Source organism: Oncorhynchus gorbuscha, linkage group LG08, assembly GCF_021184085.1.
Source record: "Oncorhynchus gorbuscha isolate QuinsamMale2020 ecotype Even-year linkage group LG08, OgorEven_v1.0, whole genome shotgun sequence".
NCBI lineage: Eukaryota > Metazoa > Chordata > Actinopteri > Salmoniformes > Salmonidae > Oncorhynchus > Oncorhynchus gorbuscha.
The window spans coordinates 19,455,751-19,481,453 of NC_060180.1; the positions used below are offsets into that span (position 1 = coordinate 19,455,751).

The window sequence follows — 25,703 nt, forward strand, 5'->3', positions numbered from 1 at the left end:
CAGACACAAGGCAGCAACCACATCGGATGAGCACAGGACGGAAACAGACGGTGAGGGGTGATAAGGTGAACCGGAGATCACTCACCTACTCTGAAGTTGGGGGCGGTGAGGGTGTCTGCGGCATGGCCGTTCTCACTGACGATGGTGGTGGTGTTGCCCAGCTCACAGTTGTTCTGGCACCGGCCCCCCGTGCAGGTCACCTTGCAGATGGTGGGTGTGAAGACCACCTTGATCCGGCCTGTATGGTTCCCCACTGCCAGCCGGGATGCACAGCACACCAGCAGAAAGAAGAGGGAGAGAAGTCTCGTCAGTCTCGTATCCATTGGTTAGTTAGTATCACCTTGTCTGCCTGTCATGAACGTTCACCAACAAATAGTTTCAGTCAAAACAACAACTGAAACGACTGTTGTCCTCTTTTCACATATACTACGGTTGTCTCTCTTTCCCCCTCTTTCTCTTTCATTCCCTCTCTCTCTCCAACTGCTCCTAAATCCGGTGGCGTCTCTGAAACATGAGGAGGGGGAAGAGGAAAAACGGACGGAGAGAGTTCAGCCAACAAAACTCTGGGATCCAATTCTTCATCAAAAGTCAAGTTCCCTGAGAGGTGGGTATTGGCAGATGCCATGCTTTATTCCAAGACGGATAGAGTGGGCATGGCAGCCTAGTCGGCCTTGGCTTCTCTGCTCATCCCCCTTTCTCTCTCACTTTCTCCCTCCCTTTCCCTCCTGTCTCCCACCCAGCACATTTTCAAGGACTTTGGCACCTCTATTTGAAAGAAAGCCCTCCCAAAATGCTTTGCTGTGTGTCCTCCTGAGATCATCTCTCTCTCACTTTAGGATGCAGTCACGCCTGCCCACGTTACTGAGAGAATACGAGTCTACCCGCCTGTCTGCCCGCCCATTCGCCTATCCTCCCCCTATCCTCTCCCCTCCCTCAACACCAAACCCAGCCCTCATATGAAACAGACAGACAGGCACAGAGACAGACAGGCACAGACAGGCACAGAGACAGACAGGCACAAAGACATACAGGCACAGAGACAGACAGGCACAGAGACAGACAGGCACAGAGACAGACAGGCACAGACAGTCAGGCACAGACAGGCACAGAGACAGACAGGCACAGAGACAGACAGGCACAGAGACAGACAGGCACAGAGACAGACAGGCACAGACCGGCACAGAGACAGACAGGCACAGAGACAGACAGGCACAGACAGGCACAGAGACAGACAGGCACAGACAGGCACAGAGACAGACAGACACAGAGACAGACAGGCACAGAGACAGACAGGAACAGAGACAGTCAGGAACAGAGACAGTCAGGCACAGAGACAGACAGGCACAGACACAGACAGGCACAGAGACAGACAGGCACAGACACAGACAGGCACAGACACAGACAGGCACAGAGACAGACAGGCACTGAGACAGACAGGCACTGAGACAGACAGGCACAGACAGGCACAGAGACAGACAGGCACAGAGACAGACAGGCACAGAGACAGACAGGCACAGACAGGCACAGAGACAGACAGGCACAGAGACAGACACAGAGAAAAAGAGAGAGAGAAGAGTAGTGAGACAGAGAGAAGAGTATTGACCACAAACATCTGTCCAGGGTCAACCGCATCCCTTCCCAGACTATCCTCCAACTTGACCCTTTCTACTTTTCTGCATCCAGTGACACAAGTCTCTATAGAAAGTTCCACAGCTTCTCTTCCTGTTTTCTCCCTTTCACTTCTTACTTTTCCCTGCACCAACGTCTCTCTCTACGTCTCCTCTTTGCTTCTTGGCAACCCCCCCGCCGTTCCAAACTTCCCCCAAACCCCAGACTCCTGAGCTCAACGTTTCGTCTGCGGCTGTCAGCTGTTCACACCAGACAGAGCAGAGATGCAGGGAGCATTGCCAAAAGGAGAGAGGGCTTTTTCTCTAAACCGGAGAGCAGGCAAAACCACTGAATTAGAGGCTTTGGGCTGCCTTAATATTTGCTATAAGGTGAAGAAAATAGGTCGATATAAAAGTGGAATTAATATGATGTAGTCAAAAGCCAAAGACTAATAGACAGCTGGTTTTAAATGTGAGCCAATTGTACCATATACATAGTAGACATAGTATTTAAAAGAGTTTAGAAAGTCTATTTTGTCAGTCATTTCCATGTAGGAATGAGTATTGCTCTGACAGAGTCTGGCATGGGAGAGCTGACGGGGGACGGGGGGGGCTTTAACAACCTGCTCTGCTCCTTTAAGACCCTGTAGACATATCAGGCTCAGCCTCTGGCTCCTGGTAGGGTTCCACACACAAACCATCAACCTCTCCATCAAACTGCTGCTGCCTGCCGAAAGGTCCTGCATTCTTTACCTGCAGTATAATCCCCCATGTCACACCAGGGCTTTCTGAGTCTGCTACACTGCACCATCCATCGCGCCAGACTACCCAGAGTTCAGCCAGTGGCGTGTCACTTTTCAGACATCACCTCTCACTCAGTTGAGTCTCTCTGCACTCTGGCATTCGCCGTATTATGGCGGTTTCAATCCATCACCTCATCTCATCTCAAGCGTTCTGGCTTCTCCCTGGGGGCTGGGCTTCATTCGGCCATTACCTCCCAGTAGTTTGTGGCTCTTTACGCTCTGGGGATTCTGGGTGCTTATGCTACCACCACAAGCACTTTCATTCAGTGAAGGCCTGGGTATCACCACTGTCAGGGGGTATGGAGATGTATGGACAGGAGAGGCCTTGGAAACACATCACATTCCCCAGCACATAGAGATCTATAGAGGGCTCTGTGCCTGCTGTCTGACAGCTCTTCCCCTGCACTATGTTCAACACAAGCCTTAACCACTCTCACATGGCTCGGAGCACAGAGTCCCTGGCCACAGCAGTGATGAAACATGTCCTCCTTCAAACCCCCAGCAGCCCTCCCTCCATCCCTACTCTGCCTCCAAATGTGTGCAAGCGGGTCCTTCGCACGGCACGGCAGACATCCCCAGCTCTGTGGAGCATATGGAGAGGGAAGCTGGAGGGGCGCCTTAGAGAGAACACAGACATCATTTAGCGGGGAACACACAGGGGGGCTAGAATGGAGGGATGGGGAGGGGGGTATGGAGAGAGTGAGTCCCCAAGAGAAAAGAGAGTCTTCTTTTGAGCCCCCCTGGTGAACCTCTAGGAGTCCGATGTGTCCCGTATGAGGGAGGGGGGGGGGGGGACAACAGTCTCCGAGGCCAAGTGTAGCCTTCCAGCGCGATGGTATACGGCACAGAGCGGGAACCTAGTTTGTCTGTCTGTGTGGTAGAGCTCAGGGACAGACGGGAAGAATGGCTTTCCCAGACACGGCACCATAGCTAGCTGCTGACAGGCTGTCTGTCGCGTGGGACAGGGCTGACAGGAAGGCTGTGGGCGATTTAGGAGCACAAACATTCTCCCCTGTCTGCTACTCAAGCAGGCAGGCAGCACACCGACACCACCGCATACTGGGCTAAAACCAACAGTGACGTCCCTACTAATTTGGAGCCGAAGGCCTGAGAGGCCATTCACTGTGACATGGGTATCTACGGGTAAAGTGTTTCGCAATATGGAGAAAAGCTTTTTGTGCCTTGACTCTTTTTTTCTAATGGGCAGAAGACAGAAGGGGATGGGGTTCTATTGTGCCCTTGTACAGATACAGTAGAGGTCATAAAAAGGAATGCATCTTCCCTATCGTCCCTTCTCTCTTTCGGTCTTCCCTCCCTCCACTCCGTCTCTATCTCTCTGATGTCTGGCCATATCGCTGGTGGTCCCACACTGGAGTTAAATCAACGTGGACTGGGGTTATTTGTAGCTGTGTGGCCAGGCTGGGGCTGCCTGAGGACTGCAGCCACAAGGCCCCAGAGGGGAGTGGGAGGAAAACGCAGACAGACTCACAGAGACCCACAGAGTCTGTTGTGTCTACAGACTTCTCCATTAATAGCACAGAGACTGTCTGCTCAGACAGACATGGAGCCATTCACTTTCAGGTCAGCAAGTTCATCTGACCGTATTTACCTAAGCAGACGCCCACTGGGAAGTTTAACAGGAGGTTAAAATATTTACAACACAGTAGAGTATAACTTCAGGTGTACAGCATATCAGATGCATGACATTAAAGTACCTGCCCAGTGTTTACATGAAATATGACCTATAATTACTTACAATATAAGTGAAATAGTTTTCCTTCCAAAAAATGTTAATGAAGTATGCTAAAAAGCATCTTTTTGTGTTGGAATGGTGTGGGCACACGCAAACTACAACATTGTGTGGGCCTTTACCGGTCACTAAAAAATTCATGCAATCCCGGGTGGCGCAGTGGTTAAGGGCGCTGTACTGCATCGCCAGCTGTGCCACCAGAGACTCTGTCCGTGGGGCGACGCACAATTGGCCTAGCGTCGTCCGGGTTAGGGAGGGCTTGGACGGTAGGGATGTCCTTGTCTCATCGCGCACCAGCGACTCCTGTGCGCGCTAAGAAACGTTGCCAGGTGCACTGTGTTTCCTCCGACACATTGGTGTGGCTGGCTTCCGGGTTGGATGCGCGCTGTGTTAAGAAGCAGTGCGGCTTGGTTGGGTTGTGTATCGGAGGACGCATGACTTTCAACCTTTGTCTCTCCCGAGCCCGTACGGGAGTTGTAGCGATGAGACAAGATAGTAGCTACTAAAAAACAATTGGCTACCACAAAATTGGGGAGAAAAAGGGGTCAAATTAAAAATAAAAATATTCATGCAAGTAGACCACTGATTGGCCAGTTCATCCTCCTCTAGACCGCTGATTGGCCAACTCATCCTCCTCAGGGAGATGGCATCATTTTCTTTGAGGACACACTAAGCATTTTATTTAAAAAATAAAAAATTATATATACAATTTTATGGTGCAGGTATTGAAGGGTACGAGAATAGGATGAGTCAATAACATTTATTTGGGTGCGAGTTAACAGAATATTTACATTAAAAGTGAGATTTTCACTGGACAGTTACTTTAAATACATACCCTGAGAAGGGTAATCATCACGCCTTGCACTATTCATGGGTCTCACTTTCAGAATGATTCAACTGTTCGGCCCCATCGTAAAGTGTTAAATGGAAGATAATGCATCCTCCATGGTGAGGCCCGCGAGGCCATTCAGTAGCATTAAGAGGAGCAGATAACAGGTATTCAACAGCTCAGATGGCTTCTCACATCTGTGGCACTTGTTGTTTCAGCAATTGAGGGGATTCTCCGTTGTGTGACAGTCTATCGTCTCGCTCTGTCATTTCATTTTCTCTCCCCACTCCCTGCCTTTATCTGAAATTGCCCTCCGAAAATGAGGCTAATAATTCATTTTAGACAGCGCCGAGCAGCAGGCAATGCTTAACTCTTTATGCCATTACCGCTGTGGCTGCAATTTGAACAATCCAATTGCTGCCCAACTTCAAGCTCTGCATTCCCTACACCCGTACAGCATTACAGTAGATGTGTCTGTGTACTGTGTATACCCATAAGGAACAATTGCTGCTTTTTATCCATTGAGTAAGATCATCTATTTAACATTCGGTGACTTATCTGACTAGAGGCAGCTGACAATGTGACAGATGTTCATGTCGAGAACCCATCGAAGGACTAAACATACCATTTCACGTTCTCTTCCTCGCCATAAGCTACGTCTCCGATTACCATCACCAATCTGGCTTCAACCAACCTGCAGCGCTGCGCCCTTGGCCCAATTAGTGACAACGATTCAAGCTCAAATGGGGACAGGAGATGTGCTTGTTCAAAGTTTGGAGTTTCAAGTGATTACTAGAGCGCCCCCCTTGGGCCAATTTTGTAAATGGCGGTTCTCTATGGCAAGACGCATTATTCACCCACATTTCGTCAAAAATCGGGCCATTGCTGTCTGAGATATCTGTAGTCCTCCCTTCCATTTTCATTGTGGGGAACAGTAAAGAGCATATAAACTTGAATGCACCTTCCACCAGTGACCCAATTAGACTGTGTGTGTTGTTATATGACTGTTGACACGGAGTACAGCAGGAACCTATTCCACAGGGGGAGAGCAGGCCATTGCACAGTGCTGGAATCGCATTGGCTCCCGTAACGTGAGAAATGGGCGCAGCCCAAACCCCATGCAGAAATAATGACAGGCTGACCTAACTAAAGCGCTGCTACCGTGTCCGTTTTGGCAGTGATTAATGGTCGACCCGATCAATCACCAGCCATGAAATAACAAACAGACCAGTGTAATTGGCTCAGCTGGATCTGCTGACACTAGCTGATGTCGTGCGGTTCACTCAATGAGTAGAGAAAGTAGAGAGAGACTGTCACCCTGTCACAGAACTTTCCAAACCCCGGGTTCAGTCGTCCCCCGTCTGCCCCGTGCCAGCAAAGCCGTGCCTGGGAGAAATGCCGTGCCTGGGAGAAATGCCGTGCCTGGGAGAAATGCCGTGCCTGGGAGAAATGCCGTGCCTGGGAGCGCTCAGAAATCTTAATACCGAGCCGATGACACTTGTATTAATAAATCTAATTCATTTGTGAAACAACATCTTTAATGTGTTTGAGGACTTTGCTTACCACCACAGAATCAATGGCTGGCAAAGTGCTGGAAAGGCCTCAGACTCACAAAATCGTCACTTAGTAAATACGAGCTGATTTGACAGCAGAGGTTTGGGACAACATAGTTGTTCCTTGTGAGTTAAGATGACTGTTTTTCAGCCTCTCTTGACACATTTTTTAAATTGAACCTTTATTTAACTAGGCAAGTCAGTTAAGAACATTAAATCACCGGGTGTTTCAGATACAAATCCAAGCCTCCAACGGCTTATATTTCATATGCTGTTAATATCTGTGGGTAGAGTTGAAATAAAGCCAACTGTCAGTCCAGTAGCGAACCTTCCTAAAGGGAGAAACGTGTTCCTATGGAGCTTAGGAGGAGTTAATACAGTAAGAGGATAGGATAAAGGAGGTGGGCTACCCACCATGGATGGGGTTGTGTTCCACCGTCAGGGGAATGGGTCTGTCAGGCTGGTGTTGGACGCGAGTCTGGGAGTGTGTGGTGTGTGTGTTGTAGTACTTGGGCTTCAGGACAAACTGCTGGCTACCAGGTCGGCTTCTGGAAGGGAGAGAAAAAACACAGTCAAACACGGTAAAGAACCATTTCATTTCTGGGTCCGAGCCCAGGCTCTGTCGCAGCCGGCCGCGACCGGGAGGCCCATGGGGCGGCGCACAATTGGCCCAGCGTCGTCCGGGTTAGGGAGGGTTTGGCCGGTAGGGATATCCTTGTCTCATCGCGCTAGGTGTACGGTGTTTCCTCCGACACATTGGTGCGGCTGGCTTCCGGGTTGGATGTGCATTGTGTCAAGAAGCAGTGCGGCTAGGTTGGGTTGTGTTTCGGAGGACACATGTCTCTCGACCTTCGCCTCTCCCGAGTCCGTACGAGAGTTGCAGCGATGAGACAAGACAGTAACTACTACCAATTGGATACCAAGAAATTGGGGAGAGAAAGCAGGGTAAACATTTTTTTTGTTTTGTTTAAATAACAATTTCATCTATGTAGAGAGTTCTGAAACGTGTGCCATACAATCATAGGGTTAAATCTGCAACAGAAACAAAAGTAAAGGGTGAAATAAATATTCTGCAGAGAGCTGTACTTGATGACTGTATGAACACTTTGACATTCATGATCATTCCCAAGGCCCACACCTCCTAGGTGACGATGATGGGGGGGCTTAAATCACGTCGGCAGTCATCTCATATCCTCCCACTCAGAGGGACATGAGACAAAAGCACTTCCCAGAAGCCCAGAGGATGAACCTAATCTCTCCTGGTGAGACGGGTGAGGAAACCCAGACACGTCCTCAACACTGTGGGAGGGAGGGGCGAGAGGAGGGGGATGGGAGCTGGTCCAAAACAACGAGACCGCTCTGTAGACCCCCTGACAAGGCCCAGTCAAACATGAATAAACAGGGGTGTATGGAGAGCAGAGTGGGGGGTGAGTGGGCAAGACGACGAGGGTGAGGATAACATAGGATTGAAGTAGGACAAAACAATTCAAACACAGCCGTGCAAAGCCTCTCTACTCCTAACCACTCTGTAAAACGTCCCTCAGCTCAAATGAAATGTGACTGGTTTACACAAGAGGAAGAGAAATCTGGTCATCTGGTGCTGAGCAATATCGCCAGAGACGGTAGTAGTAGAGTTGTTTGTCCTTTACAGTATAACCGTATCAAATTGTCAGCCGCCGCACTAAAACCACTCAGACTGGTCTGGGTCATGGAAACAGAGGTCAAAGGATGAAAAAGACTATTCTTTTTGTCGGGAGAAAAAAAGAGCACAACAACATGGGTGGTGTTGAGAGCCGTTTCTAACAGGTAGTAAAGGGGGCGGATAAAGAGACAAAACATTGGAGACGTACTAACTTATCAGAGGTCTGAACCATCTTCATATGCCTACAGGAGACAGTGTGCTGGCCAATAAATAGCTGATCAACTAGCAGAGGCGCAGTCAAGTCCCTGTTCCCATAAAAAGCCATGTATTTAATGAACATTTCATCTCAACAACAACTAGCTAGAAGCCTTCTTCAAGCTACTGCAATACGTATTGTGTTCACATCTAACATAAAATAAACACACCTGTGCCAGACTTGTATGATGCCTTCCTGTCCCAAATTCAAGTCCTAGCAACACACAAACAGACACACACACACACACACAGACGGACAAACAGAGACAGACAGACACACAGTGAAGTTGTCTCTCCAGGCCACCCGCGACTGTGGGCTTGAACTTGACGGTCAACCCCGATGTGACCATCTCATCTCACGTGAGTCTGTTGCCACAGCTGACTCCTCCCTTTCATCTTCATTCCTCCCTCTCACTCACACACACTGTCAAACACTGTGACTTCAAGGAATCTGAACGGATTACATCTTGTTTTATCCTAAGGGGCAGAGTGTGGTGGCGGGGGGGCATCAAGGGTTGAACACAGCTGCACTGACACTTGGCACGGCTTCTCATGTGCCTGCTTTCATCCCCCACCACCACCCATTCATGGAGATAGTACAGGTACATCAAAGTTGGGACCAAGATACTGAGAAACAGCTTCTAACTCCAGGCCATCAGACTGTTAAACAGTCGGCACTAGCCGTCCTCCACCCGGTACCCTGCCCTGAACCTCAGTCACTGTTTTAGCTGGCTACCATCCGGTACCCTGCCCTGAACCTCAGTCACTGTTTTAGCTGGCTACCACCCGGTACCCTGCCCTGAACCTCAGTCACTGTTTTAGCTGGCTACCACCCGGTACCCTGCCCTGAACCTCAGTCACTGTTTTAGCTGGCTACCACCCGGTACCCTGCCCTGAACCTCAGTCACTGTTTTAGCTGGCTACCACCCGGTACCCTGCCCTGAACCTCAGTCACTGTTTTAGCTGGCTACCACCCGGTACCCTGCCCTGAACCTCAGTCACTGTTTTAGCTGGCTACCACCCTGCCCTGAACCTCAGTCACTGTTTTAGCTGGCTACCACCCGGTACCCTGCCCTGAACCTCAGTCACTGTTTTAGCTGGCTACCACACGGTACCCTGCCCTGAACCTCAGTTACTGTTTTAGCTGGCTACCACCCGGTACTCTACCCTCCAACTTAGAGACGGCAGCCCTGTGTACGAAGAGTCACTGAACACTGGTCAATTTAATAATGTGTACATACTGTTTCAAGCACTTTACATGTACAGTACCAGTCAAAAGTTTGGATACACCTACTCATTCCAGGGTTTGTCTTTATTTTTACTATTTTCTACATTGTAGAATAATAGTGAAGACATCAAAACAATGAAATAACGCTTATGGAATCATGCAGTAACCATAAAGTATTCATAGTTTTGAGCATTCATAGTTTTGATGTCATCTTCACTATTATTCTACAATGTAGAAAATAGTAAAAATAATGAAAAACCCTTGAATGAGTAGGTGTGTCCAAACTTTTGATTGGTACTGTCTATATTGTGTTCTAGTCATTGATCATCCTATATAACTTTTTTATTTTCATGGATTATGTGTGAATTGCTTTTTTTTATTGCTGCACTGTTGGAGCTAGAAACAAGGATTTCGCTGCACCTGCAAGTTTGTGTATGCGACCAATAAACTTTGATTTGATTTTGTTCTGTTATTCACTGTTTATGGGTTTCTATGTGATGGCGTTTGATTGGCTGTAATTCCAGTAGCTGACATTCCTTTATGGCCCCTTGGGGGCAGAAAATCAAACACTTTTATGCTCATACACTACATACCTCCCTTTATATAACATAATTGTAGGCCTATATATACACACATTATGTGGTATGCTTACAACTGTGTCTATGTGGATTAGCTAGGATACGGTTGGTTTTACGTAGGAGCAAAACTAAATTGAATTGAGAGAGAGAGGGAGTATTTCACAACAGTCCTCAGTTGTCTTTCTCTTCTGTCTCTCTTTCCAAATGGCGATCTAATCTGCAGCGTTTGCCATGCTCAAATGCCTGTCTGATGTAATGTGTTTGAACAGAGGAGAAACATATTCCAGCCCCCTGGTCACATCAAAGCCCTGCTTGGAGAGCAGACTAAAAGGTGACAGTAATGCTCCCCTTTTTTTGAGGGAACATTGCCACACCAAGCCTCAAATGGCACCAGTGGTGTAGTGGGAGTGTAAATGCAAGTAAACACAGTTTACCCACTTTTTCTTTGCACACCACTTTACTCACCTTTTGCAGAAAAACACATTAAAAGTATAGGGAGCACTACTTTTTCGACACAACCAGTGACAAAATTGACCCACCCATTTTATTTTTTTACCACTGACTGACAGACTCAAAGTATTCAGACCCCTTGACTTTTTGCACATTTTGTTAAGTCACAGCCTTATTCTAAAAAGGATTAAATATTATTCCCACATCTATACACAATAGCCCATTATGACAAAGCCAAAACAGGTTTTTAGAAATGTTAGCCAATTTAGATTTTTTTTTAAACCCAGAAATACTTCATTTTCATAAGTATTCAGGCCCTTTGCTATGAGACTCGAAATTGAGCTCAGGTGCATCCTGTTTCCATTGATCATCCTTGAGATGTTTCTACAACTTGATCGTTGAGATGTTTCTAGAACTTCATTGGAGTTCACCTGTGGTAAATTCAATTGATTGGACATGATTTGGAAAGGCACTCACCTGTCTATATAAGGTTGACAGAGCAAGTGCAAAAACCAAAATAACAGTGCAAAAACCAAGCCATGAGGTCAAAGGACCTGTCCGTAGAGCTCCGAGACACGATTGTGTCGAGCTACAGAACTGGGGAAGGGGACAATAGAGTGCTGAGTACAAGGCAGTTAGCAAGATTGGTAGGCTACTAATGACCATCAGCAGCATCAGAGTTTGGAGAAGCCTAATTACCGTGACTAAACGGTCATGTGGAATTTGACTGCCTTCATGACTCGTGACCGCCGGCGTGGCGGTTATACGGTTGACGCAACAGGCCTAGAGAGACCTGAAAATAGCTGTCCAGTGACGCTCCCCATCCAACCTGACAGAGCTTGAGAGGAACTGCAGAGAAGAATGGGAGAAACTCCAAATACAGGTGTGCCAAGCTTGTAGCGACATACCCAAGAAGACTCGAGGCTGTAATTACCGCGAAAGGTGCTTCAACAAAGTACTGTGTAAAGGGTCTGAATAATTACGTTAATGCGATATTTCCCAGGTTTTTTATGTATACATTTGGAAAAATGTCTAAACCTGTTTCTGCTTTGTCATTATGGGACATTGTTTGTAGATTGGTGAGGGGGGGGGAACATTTAATCAATTTTAGAATAAAGCTGTAACATTAACAAAGTGGAAAAAGTCAAGTGGTCTGAATACTTTCCTAATGCACTGTATGTCAAACAAAAACCAACGATTGCAAAGTTAAACAAATAATACAACTATGCACAAGGACTACTTTTTATAATTTCCACCAACATTTTTATAAAAACACATTTACATGAGCCACACATTGGAGAGTCTATCTCCACTCAGAATGGACAACCTGTATTTTATCCTCTAGTGTGTCTTGTTGATAGTTATAGTTTGATTTTTTTTTAAAGTTTATTTTATCTTTATGATGGCCTAGGAACAGTGGGTTAACTGCCTTGTTCAGGGGCAGAATGGCAGATTTTTACCTTGTCAGCTCAGGGATTCGATCTTGCAACCTTTCGGTTACTAGTCCAACGCTCTAACCACTCGGCTACCTGCCACCCCTGATTTCATTGGAGTTCAGAAGGAGAGAGAGGACAGACTGAGGTAAATGTGCACTTGCCAAATAATCAAAGTTGTCTGTGAGAGACATTTTACAGGTCACCAATCAACCAGATTCTGAGCCACCCAGGGCCCAGATGGGCCAAGAGAGACTTATCCCAGAGTTACCCTCAACACAGACGAAAAAACTTTACATTTATTTCTCCATCAATAAAACTCAGTGGCTTTCTTTCCCCTGATTTAAATGAGACGGGAACACATGCAGTAAGTACTGGGAGCTATGTGTTAAGCTCTTCCACATGCTCCTAGTTGGCCCATTGACTTTGGCAAAAGGTGCAGCTCTTACCCAAACCATCTCCAACATGGCAATTACCTCCACAGAAAAACAGTGAGGATTAGATTAATTCAATTGGAATTGTTTAAGAATGCAATTTAAAAATATTGGGTGCAGTACAAGGTCACCTTAGTCAATCTCAACACAAACTAAACATATTTTGATAAAGAAAATATTTAGCTTGATAAAACTGTTCTGCTTTAAAGGAGTAGTTCACTATTTTACAACTTGATGTTAAATGGTTCCTCACCTTAAAAGTAGTTGATGGGCCAAAATAAACTACAATCTACAGTTCAGCTTTTTGGAAGTGATGTTTCAAAAAAATAATATCAAAATCACCTGAAAGCAATTCAAATCAACTTCATATTTGGTTTGATGTTATTAAAATGTGATTTGGCCATAAAAAATAAACATGCTCACATTCATAACATGCTCACTTCCATTGACTCTTAGCTGGTGGTGACTAAACTTAGCTGTAGTTTTTAGTGGCTCTTTAAAGAAAACTGAACTGGGCCAGGAGGAAACTGATCACAGTTTCTTCTGGCCCATAGGCTACTTTCAAGGGGAGGAACTATCTAACATCAAGTTGTAAAATAGTGAACTACTCCTTTAACAGTAAACCTAGTCAGCAGCTGTGAACTGATAGTCCCACCTATTCTCAAAAGATGGTCCATGGTTTCCCCATTGGTTGCTTAACGCACCTCTTTTTAAGGGACATATCAACTATATGGACGATTTAGACCTACAGCAAACCACCCACCAATTATCCTTCCTGCTCTACCCCCAGGTGGAAAGATTCTGTTTCATCATTCCTAATTGACAATACCATAACTCACTTAGGCCAGCTAGCCAAGCTTCAGTTGGACTAAAATAGAAGAAAAACAATAGTGAAAACATAAAACAAAAACAGTCAAGGTTGTCCGTGTACGAGACCATGAATAAAATCCATACTTACAGTACCGAAAGTAATGATGGGCTACTGTTCTTGTAACGATCCCGCTCACTAACTTCACCAACCCCAAGGAGCATGGAGGAGACTCTTGGCCTTCAGACAATATCAAAAACATTGGGGTGTTGAAAACCTGATACAAATCACAGTTTCAAACAATTTGCAGGACAAATTATTTCCCTGTAGGGAGAGGGACTGATGGTAATGTGGTTTTCCTGCACATGAAGACTTGAGGAGTGAGGAATGCTGGTATGGAACGAGTGCTGAGGCCAGTTGGCAGAACATGAGCGTCTCGCAGACAACATCCATCAAAGCAGAGATTTGTCATGTTATCCCCTGATTGAGGGGACTGCTGGTCTCAGCTACGCTCTCTCTCGACTGTGATTGGTGAGGTGATACCTGTGTCTCCCCCTTACTCTACACTGCCTACCACAACACCACTGAGGCTGTTTTGAGGACCTCTGACAGGAGTCTGGAGACAGACAGGCCAACCCACCCAAATGGAGGCTCACTTGTCATACATTTTTCTGCAGCTCCAGCTTAAAAAAGGACACTGGGTTGTATTTCAAGACAAAACCAACAAGTTAGGGAACCTAAAGAGTTCAGCACCTGTGCAGGACTGCTTCAAGACATCTCCCCTCAACAAAATGATCAATGAAGACAACATATGCAGAAACATTGTGTCTGGGGCTGTAAGGATTCAAATACACAGGAGAAAACCATCATTTTGCATACCTTAAGTTTGGAAATAGTAACCTGGTAAAATATATAAGAGTATATTTTTCCATGAATTACTTCCAACTTAGAAACAACATCCAGCAAGTCTGTAAAAACAACTTAAACTACCTACCAAATAATTAGTCATGTGACAATGCCATTTTACTGTTGGCACAGTACGCAGGTAGCTTAGCGGTTAGAGCTTTGGGCCAGTAAATGAAAGGTCGCTGGTTCAAATACATGAGCCAACAAGGTGAAGAAAACTGATGATGTGCAAGGCACTTAACCGTAATTTGCTCCAGAGGCGCCATATTACTACTATAGCTGACCCTGTAAAACAATACATTTCACTGCACCTATCCAGGGTGTATATCACAATAAATACGTAAAAAATATATATTCTCAGCAATTCATAACTCTAACAAACAACATTGAATAGAGGGGACTAGAGAGCCATTAAAGACTGACTCCAGTGATTTTTGAACTGGTTGTACATGTTTGTCACCACATGAGTCACCTATTGACATTTTGGTGTCCTTATCTTACTCTCTGGGAAGCTGTCATTACAGAAACTGAAAGAAGTCCTCCGGCGATTAAAAAAAATCTTCCCAACAAGTCCATAACGTCAGCGAAGATGATTGGAATGGCTGGGAAAGTTGTCGGACCTAAAAAGTCCACGCGTAGACGAATCCTTCAACTCTAACGTTAGTGAAGGATCTGATAGTACTTTCCATTGGGGTGAAACCATCACAGATGCTGAGAACGGAAAGAAAGGTACGATAGCTCACCCTTGCTGTTGTGATGAGTAATATGTTTGCCTTGGTGTAAATGTTTTGCCCTGGTCATCTAAAAACTTGTGGATATTTAGTTTGCCAGCTAGTTTTACAGCTGAATGCAGTCTTTCAGTTGGTTATACCTTGGCTTGCTGTAGTTGCCTTTGCCCGCTAATAAAAGCCAATTATGTAAATCAGGCATGACAATCCAAGTTCTAAAGCAATGGGACTCCCTAAATCGTTCTCAGATTATTACCAATCCCACAAGGCACGACTCCAAACACCCAGAAAAGGCTACTGTCCTCAATGTTATCCTCACAAATAATAGTATTTTCTGTAATGACCTTAGTGATCACTGTTTAACAGCTCGTGTTCATAATGGCTGCTCAGTGAAACGACCGGTCCTGATTTGTCATAGACGCTTGCTAAAAAACTTTAATGAGCGAGCCTTCCTTCACGACATGACCTCTCTAAATTGGTATAGAATCAGCTTGATCCCCTCTGTTGAAGACGCTTGGACCTTCTTTTTTGATATTTTCAGTGATATTCTTAACAAACACGCCCCTATAAAGAAAATTAGAATAAAAAACAGGTTCAGCCCCTGGTTCGACCGTGACTTTGCAGAGTTACTCCACCTCAATAATTGCATTTGGCGAAAGGCTCGGCACACGCATACTCAGGCTGACTGGCTCTCGTTCAGGCAAATGAGAAATAAGTGCACTCAGGCTATCCGGAAGGCCAAAGTTAGTTACTTTAAGGAGCGGTCTCTCTCTGTGGGTCTAACCACAAGAAGTTCTGGAAAACGGTTAAAGCCCTGGAGAATAAACCTTCCTCCTCACAGCTGCCCATGTCCCTTAAAGTTGATGTGGTTGTTACTGACAAGAAACACATGGCTGAGCTTTTTAATCACCACTTCATTAAGTCAGGATTCCTATTTGACTCAGCCATGCCTCCTTGCCAGTCCAACATTTCCTCATCTCCCACCCCTTCTAATGCGACTTGGCCAAATGCTCATCCCTCTTTTTCCTCTGCCCCACTACAAAGTATCTCCCTGCAGGCGGTCACGGAGTCCGAGGTGCTAAAGGAGCTTCTTAAAACTTGACCCCAAAAAACATCTGGTTCAGATGGTTTAGACCCTTTCTTCTTTAAGGTTGCTGCCCCTATAATCGCCAAGCCCATCTCTGACCTTTTTAACCTGTCGGTACGTCTTTTATTTAAAGGGGGAAGATCAAGCTGATCCTAACTGTTAAAGGCCTATTTCTATGTTGCCAAGTTTATCAAAAGTGTTGGGAAAACTTTCAATAATCAACTGACTGGTTTTCTTGATGTCTATAGTATTCTCTCTGGTTTCTGCTCAGGTTATGGATGTATTACTGCAACCTTAAAGCTCCTCAATGATGTCACCATTGCCCTTTATTCTAAGCAATGTTGTGCTGCTATTTTTATTGACTTGGCCAAAGCTTTTGATATGGTAGACCATTCCATTCTTGTGGGCCGGCTAAGGAGTATTGGTGTCTCTGAGGGGTCTTTGGCCTGGTTTGCTAACTACCTCTCTCAGAGAGTGCAGTGTATAAAGAACATCTCCTGTCACCAAGGTTATACCCCAAGGCTCGATCCTAGGCCCCACGCTCTTCTCAATTTACATAAACAACATAGATCAGGCAATAGGAAGCTCTCTCATCCATTTATATGCAGATGATAGTCTTATACTCAGCTGGCCCGCCCTGTTTTTTTTATGTTAAACGCTCTACAACAAAGCTTTCTTGGTGTCCAACAAGCTCTCTGCCCTTAACCTTGTTCTGAACACCTCCAAAACAATGGTCATGTGGTTTAGTAAGAAGAATGCCCCTCTCCCTACAGGTGAGGGTTTAGAGCTTGGGAATACTTGGGAGTATGACTAGATGGTACACTGTCCTTCTCTCAGCACATATCAAAGCTGCAGGCTAAAGTTAAATCTAGACTTGGTTTCTTCTATCGTAATCGCTCCTCTTTCACCCCAGCTGCCAAACTAACCCTGATTCAGATCATACCCATGCTAGATTACGGAAACATAATTTATAGATCGGCAGGTAAGGGTGCTCTCGAGCGACTAGATGTTCTTTATCATTCGGTCATCAGATTTGCCACCAATGCTCCTTATAGGACACATCGCTGTACTCTATTCTCCTCTGTAAACTGGTCATCTCTGTTTACTCATCGAAAGACCCACTGGTTGATGCTTACTCCCCCTTATCTGAGATATCTACTGCAGCCCTCATCCTCCACATACAACACCCATTCTAACAGTCTCATTCTGTTACAGGTCCCCAAAGCACACACATCCCTGGTCTTTTCAGTCTTTTCAGTTTGTTGCAACTAGCGACTGGAACGAGGTGCAACAAACACTCAAACTGGACAGTTAAATCTCAATCTCTTAATTCGAAGACTCAATCAAGGATACTCTTATTGACGGTTGTGGCTGCTTTGCGTGATGTATTGTTGTCTCGTTGCCCTTTGTGCTGATGTCTATACCCAATAATTTTGTGCTGCTGCCATGTTGTGTTGCTACCATGTTGTTGTCATGCTGTGTTGCTACCATGCTGTGTTGTCATGTGTTGCTGCCATGCTATGTTGTTGTCTTAGGTCTCTGTTTATGTAGTGTTGTGTTGTCGCTCTTGTCGTGATGTGTGTTTCGTCCTATATTTTTATTTAATTTTTAATCCCAGACACCTGTCCACGCAGGAGGCCTTTTGCCTTTTGGTAGGCCATCATTATAAATAAGAATTTGTTCTTAACTGACTTGCCTAGTTAAATAAAGGTTAAATAAAATAATTAAAAGATAATGGGTATGCGTTTGCAAAATTCATGCATAATTGCAGACCATCCTTATGTGACAATGCAAAATGACATTGTCTCGCAAATGGACTAGCAAGCTAGGTAGCTAGCTATACACGACCTGCAAGGTTTGTCTGGCATGTACTAAATACAAGACCTATTGTTAAAAGATTATGCTAACTAACCCCATTTACCTGTAGTGTCATGATGCCTGATCACATGTGTAGTAGACCTGCACCTACTACAAAACAATTATAAAAAATCTTTGGCTTCATGTAGTTATTTGCTTTGGTTTCCTTTGCACTTGGCTACTAAGTACACAATCTATGAACTCTGGTCTCCTGCAGTTATTCCGTTCCTGACCTGTGTGCTCCCCCACCTGTAGCCTTGATAAACCCACCGTAGGCACCTTACTCATTGTCAACAGCGTGTCAACAGCCACAGCATTCAGTGGTGGATCCTTTGTCAAATTCAATAAAGCACATATTTACTCACTTACCAGTATTCAACTTGGTGTTTATGCAAATTAGATTTCATTGGTTTCTGATGGCCTGTCTTTTTCCAGTTCCTCTCAGGGCTGCAAGTGAAGACTATATGCACACTACGACCATTTCAGTGAACTGCTTAATCTTACCATCTATTGGTAGTTGAAGACTGACTAGAGGGCCATTCAGCTGGCTTCAAAGCAAGCTTCTATGACACTTGATGGGGACATGAGAGCTGACACACCAGGTAGACACCACATGTACCACACTACTATAAAGTGTGCATTCATAAAGTATTCACACCCCTTGACCCTTTCCACATTTACTTGTGTTACAGCCTAAACTTAAAATGGATTAAATTGAGATGTTTTGTCACTTGCCTACACACAATACCACATAATATCAAAGTGGAATTACGTTTTTTGAATTTTTAACAAATTCATTTAAAAAATGAAAAGCTGAAATGTCTTGAGTGAATAAGTATTCAGGCCGTTTGTTAGGGCAAGCCTCAATACGTTCAGGAGTAAAAATGTGCTTAACAATTCACATAAATTGCATGGACCCACTCTGTGGGCAATAATAGTGTTTAACATATTTTTTCATGACTACCTCATCTCTGTACCGCACACATACAATTATCTGTAAGGTCCCTCAGTCGAGCAGTGAATTTCAAACACAGATTCAACCACAAAGACCAGGGAGGTTTTCTAATGCCTCGCAAAGGGCAGCACATATTGGTAGATTGGTAAAACAAAAAAGAAAAGCAGAAATGTAATATCCCTTTGAGTTATTAATTACACTTTGGATGGTGTATCAATACACCCAGTCACTACAAAGATACAGGCGTCCTTCCTAACTCAGTCGTCGGAGGGGAAGGAAAGTGCTCAGGGATTTCACTGTGATAGGAGAAAACTGAGGATGGATGGATGTACAATATTGTAGTTACTCCAAAATACTAACCTAACTAACAGAGTGAAAATAAGGAAGCCTAGACAGAATATAAATATTCCAAAACATGCATCCTGTTTGCAACAAGGCACTAAAGTAATACTTTAGTATTCACTTTTGTCCTGAATACAAATTGTTATGTGGGGGGCAAATCCAATACAACACATTACCACTCTCCATATTTTCAAGCATAGTTGTGGCTGTGTCATGTAATAGGTATGCTTGTATTCGTTAAGGACTGTGGAGTTTTTCCAGATACAAAATAAATAGAATGGAGCTAAGCACAGGAAAAATCCTAGAGGACAACATGGTTCAGTCTGCTTTCCACCAGACACTGGGAGATGAATTCACCTTTAAGCAAGACAATAACCTACAACACAAGGCCAAATCTACACTGGAGTTGCTAATCAAGAAGACAGTGAATGGCTGAGTTACAGTTTTGACGTAAATCTACTTAAAAATCTATGGCAAAACCTGAAAATGGTTGTTTAGCAATGATCAACAACCAATAGGACAGAGCTTGACGAATTTTGAAAATAATAATTGGCAAATGTTCAGGTGTGCAAAGCTCTCAGAGATTTACCCAGAAATACGCACAGCTGTAATTGCTGCCAAAGGAGCTTCTACAAAGCATTGACTTAGGGGTGTGAATACTTACAATATATACATGAGATATTTCTGTATTTCATTTTCAATCTTTTCAATTGTCAATCTCAACAACAAAAAATGTACTTTGGCATTATGTGGTATGGGTAGATGGGTTAGAAAAAATATTGAATACATTTTTGAATTTAGGCTGTGACACAAAATGGTATCAAATAGGCTGTGACACAAAATGGTATCAAATAGGCTGTGACACAAAAGTGGCATTGAATACTTTCTGAAGGCACTGTATGACAAGGTCTTCATGATTTGCCCTTGTAGAGTAAACTCAGTGAACCATATCACCCCTACAGGTCACTGTGCAAAATATGGAAGCTATACATCAATGGGCTTTACAACTGGAAAAGTACTGGGCCTCTGACTTGTTCATGTGAAATAATCATGTTATTATCTATATTCTAAAGCTGTAGATATACAGCTTCGTAGTAGTTTCATAACCATCTCTCCTCTAGAGCAATGAAGTTGGTAACCGCATACACACGGAGGAGGAAGGACTGTTCAGAAGTCTGAATTTCCTGGAGGGGGAGAATGTGAAAATAGACGCCATTGTCACCGACAGACACCATTCGATCCAGAAATACCTGCAAGAGGAACATTACTATGACACTTGGCATACAACAAAAGGTGTGTACATGAAAGGAATTGTAATTCGTAAGTGAACATCATCAAGTAACAATAGCCTGCTGACAGGTTCATTTCATGTTCAGGGATGATTAGGTCAGGGCATGAAAGAACAAAGAGCATTCATATTCTCTAGACTGAAGCAGAAGCACCCCCAGTGAGGTGGCCCTCCTGTCTATCCCCTTCTGTCCCCCGATGTCGTGGTAACTGCAGCCTGTTGAGTTGCTATTGAGCTTTAAGTGGTACTTCAGTCTTCCCTGCACCTCATTTAACACCTGATTTACTTAACGTCTCAATAGGTGGTCCAAATCATTACATAACGCAAGTGAGGGGGATGGCCCTCCTCTTTTGTTCTCTGTTGCTCCTCTTTGTCCCTCAAGCAAGGGGGAGGGAAGTTGACATAGATTCCCATCAGATTAACTCCTTGAATGCCCTAACTCCTTGAATGCCCTAACTCCTTGAATGCCCTAACTCCTTGAATGCCCTAACTCCTTGAAGTTTGCAGTTGCCCCCTCATTTTTTTTACCCTTTAGTGTATGTACTTTACTGTTTATACTTGGGATATCGCTTTTCAACAGTAAATGTTTTTAAAAATCATTAGAGGACGTCTTTCAGTTAATGACAGCTTCCCAGAGAGTAAGATAAGGACACCACCATGTCAACAGGTGACTCGTGTTGGCAAACAGAGGTACAACCAATCACGGTCAGTCAAGAGAGGTGAACCGTAATCGCTCAAATTGATTAAATCAAATCAAATTTGATGTTATTGCGGGTGTAGCAAAATGCTTGTGTTCCTAGCTCCAACAGTGTGGTGATATGTAACAATACACACACATCTAAAAGTAAAATATTGGTATTAAGAAATATATACATATTAGGATGAGCAATGTCAGAGTCCGGAGTGAGTATGTATGCATGTGTGTATATATATATAAATATGGTGGGATGTATAGACATTATGGACAGTATGTGAATAGAATATGTAGTTTTTACTATATGTATCTGTAGAATACGTAGGATAGAATAGTATACAGTGGGGCAAAAAAGTATTTAGTCAGCCACTAATTGTGCAAGTTCTCCTACTTAAAAAGATGAGAGAGGCCTGTAATTTTCATCATAGGTACACTTCAACTATGACAGACAAAATGAGAAAAAAAATCCAGAAAATCACATTGTGGGATTTTTTATGAATTTATTTGCAAATTATGGTGGAAAATAGGTATTTGGTCACCTACAAACAAGCAAGATTTCTGGCTCTCACAGACCTGTAACTTCTTTAAGAGGCTCCTCTTTTACAGGCCTCTCTTGTCTTTTTAAGTGGGAGAATTTGCACAATTGGTGGCTGACTAAATACTTTTTTGCCCCACTGCATATACAGCAATCGTGGAATAGGATGGTATTGACTAGAATACAGTATATACATATGAAATGAGTAAAACAGTAAGTTAACATTATTGCAGTTACCAGTGTTCCATTATTAAAGTGATCAGATTAGGACGGTTCAACAATGACGGTTCGTCCACCTCTGGTGGAGTCATTTTTGACTGGATTGTTTTTAAGTGATTTTGTTCCAGCCAAAGTGTGTGTCAGAGGGCTGCTGCAGTTTAAAAATACAATGACTGAGAGTCCCCATCCCTCTGGGCTCAGTGCCAGCAGGTAAAAAGTGGGCTACAGTGAAATGGCTCACTGTGAGGTCTGAATTTAACGCCTCATTAAATACCACAATAAAGGGACTGCAACATCGCTCAGCAGCCCCAGACACACAGGGGGAATTATTCATTGTAGCAGTCAAATTCAAAAATGGGGTTTGGAGCATAGATGCAATAGACGGCATAGGCGGAGATCCAAATAGCTTTTCTACTGACTCAAGTTTTTTTCCTTTGGTGAGACTTTGAGGTTGCATGCATTGTGACCTCTAGCCAGCATGGGCCTCACGTCGCTTTGCGTTGAAGTGTGGTGAAAATAGGCAGTAAATCTAATAGAGCCGGCTCTTCTGGCAAGTGTGGAGGTAAAAATAAAAGTACATCTGAATAGATCTATCTATACTCCTCTGTTTGGCCAGCTGCTAGCTTAGGAAATGACTGGCAATTCCCATCTAATATTTAAACCAAACGGGATATGATTGCCCAAGGACTGGTTAGAGGCATATTTCACATAATTTATCTTTCCAAATAGGTCAGTAATATACAGCGGGTCCTTCTACTGAGTGTGTATTTGCCAGAGCTTGCCTGCAGTCACATGGGGCATGTACTCTGAATTCTGATCATGCAGTAAGACCTTATTAAAGATAAGCAGTTTATCGCAGGGATGGAAACGTACTCTGAGAGATAGCAGAGAGATTGTTCAAATGAATCTAGAGGACTATCCGGTGTTAACGATGCACAAAATAATGACTAATTATAATTTATCTCTTTACAAACAGATCAATTCAATGCTAAATGAAAGGAACCTGCCACTGCGTAAGTCATCTGAAATAGCTTTACAATTGTCAATGGCTCCACACAAACTGAGAAAATACCCAGAACGCACTTTATATCAGGAAAAGAGGATATCTGAGGTAGCAATGACTTCTTTAAAATTCTTTGAAATGGGGGAATGCAAATGAAAATGTATTTCGGTCTAGATTCAAATCGACTATAAAATCCCCTAATAATCTCTTACGTCAATCTTGACCACAGAAACCTGGCAGGGCACAAGCAGCTAATCTGCATTTTAAATTGAGGGGAAATTAAATGAGAGGCTATTTTCATGACTGATACATTTCAAAGGCCAGAGAGAAGGCCTGGCCTCTCCAAGAATAATCATTGTTTAAGGAACTCCAGGAGAGATTACCAGGCTTTCAACAATCATGCGCTGGGAAATCTAGGAGGGAACAATCTGTCACACGGGCAGTCTCTTTCCCCTTAAAGTAGGAAGCCATGGCTATGGAGAAGGAAAAAGCATTCCACTACCGCAACCCAATGGCTGCCTATGAGAGGGCGATTTCACATGGAACTGGGAATGCATACCACTGGGACTGGAGGGGGAACCCCATGGTTGTGACTAGATGGAGTACGGCTATGGCCGGAAGTGATTTTTCAGGTTAGGAAAGCATTTTTAGCTAACCCTAACCTAATTTTCCTAACCTAATTTTCCTAATGAAAAAGACACTTCCGGTCGTAGCTGTGTACCACCTAATCAAAACCGAGTCCCACCCATGATGATAAAAAATGAAACCAGGCCAAAGTTCACCCTGCCTAAGATGGTGAACTTTGAGGGTGAATATTTATACTGGGATTCTAATGAGGGCCAGGTCACAGGAAGAGCATGTTTCTGTTGATGTTCCGTCCGGGAGCTCAGTGGAGGGGTTGAAGGTTGAAAGTAAAGGGCAATGCTCTTCCTGTCTGATTGACAGTCCATGTGCTGGGATCTCAGGCCTCACCGGGCCCCAGCCAGGCCACAGTGCGTGGGAACAGAGAGAGGGCCGCAGGGTGAGGTGAGAGACAGGAGGAACAGTCACTCTGCGCACAGCTCATATCATAGCCCATCCACAGGCCCTCTGGCACAGTATAAATAAACAGAATGTGATAGCCTTGTAAATAGCCCCCTCTTTCCTGCATCGCTTCTTAAATAGCCATCCTGTTTTCGTATGTGAAAACGTGTGCATGTCTGTGTATGAGAGTGACAGAGAAAGTATGTTTGATGTGCATGTGTTAGTGCATGTGAGTGAATACTATGTACAGTAAATGTGTATGTGAGTGCGTGTGCGCGTCAGTGGTGAAAACACTTCAACCCCTACCACTCTCATCACTCCCCATTCCTAGAATAGAAGGGGGTATCTCTTTACCTCCTCCCAAACGACGAGAGGTGAGAGGTCAGGGTTGGGCTGGTCTCTCCCTTGCCCAGCTCTGCTGACTCTAAATGCTCGCCGACCCACAGCAAAGCTACCTTCTTAAGAGGCATCCTCTTAGGAGGCTCTGACCAGCCACAAAGGTATGAGTGTGGTCCTCCAACCACGACACTGAAACAGAAGCCCTCTGTTGTAGTAAGAGGGCCCCACAGTAGACTATTCTTAACAGCCACTGCAATTCCACCATCAGCAGCAGCAGAGGTAGAGAGAAAAAGAATGGATAGATGTGTTCTTTGACACTATAGCCTGCTGCTTGGGAGATAGAAACCAGCTGGTCACGTGCTTACATTAGAAGCTCTGGGGTGGAGATGGGTCTGAGAAGAATGGGTGCAGATTTCCAATAACACAGTATAGCAATTTAAAGCGGTCTTCTCTCATGGGCATAGCTAAAGTTTCAGTGACACAGGAGCCTCATCCACTCTTTGTTGCTCTTCTCATCTCTTTGACTTAATCTACGAGGCTGGCTCTATTCTGAACAGGTGGCTGTAGACATCAAAGGGCTTTAAGAGTCAGACCAAACACAGGTAGTACAAGGATGGTTTACAAAACAGGGACAAAAGGAAGAGGATCATCACATGGACTGTGTGAGGTCAATGGGAGGTCAATGCTTTGTTGTGACTGGAGCAGACACAACAAACACTAATAATATGTTTGGGGTTATTTGGGTACAATTTGTAGTAAGGAACAGTCCAATCAGAATCTGGCTTCAGGCTGAGATTTAAAGGATTTCTACCATCAACGACAGCATGCATGAAATGTTGTTACTCTGTCAAATAAATACAATGGTGTCTACTGCAGCTAAGATTTAAATATACCAGCAAGAAAGAGCTGAAAAGTCCGGGTAGACGAAGAGAGGGAAAGGGAGAAGTTATAAACATAAGATCTTATTCCAGTCTCAACAAAATATCTGGCAAGACTGGGTGTGCTGGCAACGGCTGTGTAATTAAATAGAAAAAAAGAAAGATTTCTTTTCACTGTATCCAAGGAATGGTTACAAGAGCCTGGTAGTCTGAAATATCAGAGTGAAGATCTTGCTTATTTCTATATAAACAGATCATTGACAGGGGGTGAACCTGTGCAGTCTCGGCCTTCAGCACTCAAATTCTCTGGCCACACTCACACACTCCACCACCGGCCCCTGCTACCATTCCAAGTCCTCCCCATGAGAACCGGCACACTCCGCTCTACCGTAATGAACCCAGTGAACTTCAACAGAGCGCGCTCATAGTCTCATAGTCAGATGAGAGAGAGAGAGAGCAAAAAAAGAAAGAGAGGGGCG

At 44.4% G+C, this 25,703-nt stretch overlaps 1 protein-coding gene across 4 annotated transcripts in view; it reads right to left on the reverse strand.

The window, feature by feature from the left end:
• The window catches only part of LOC124041290 (latent-transforming growth factor beta-binding protein 1-like), a 131,604-nt gene that overhangs the window by 93,640 nt on the left and 12,261 nt on the right, over nucleotides 1–25,703 (reverse strand). For all 4 annotated transcript variants that reach the window (XM_046358710.1, XM_046358708.1, XM_046358707.1 and 1 more), the window contains exons 4-5: nucleotides 6,957–7,090; nucleotides 86–253 (exon numbers count right to left, since the gene is read on the reverse strand). In XM_046358710.1, coding sequence (XP_046214666.1) covers nucleotides 86–253; nucleotides 6,957–7,090 — 302 coding nt within the window. The remainder of the gene's footprint in view (nucleotides 1–85; nucleotides 254–6,956; nucleotides 7,091–25,703) is intronic.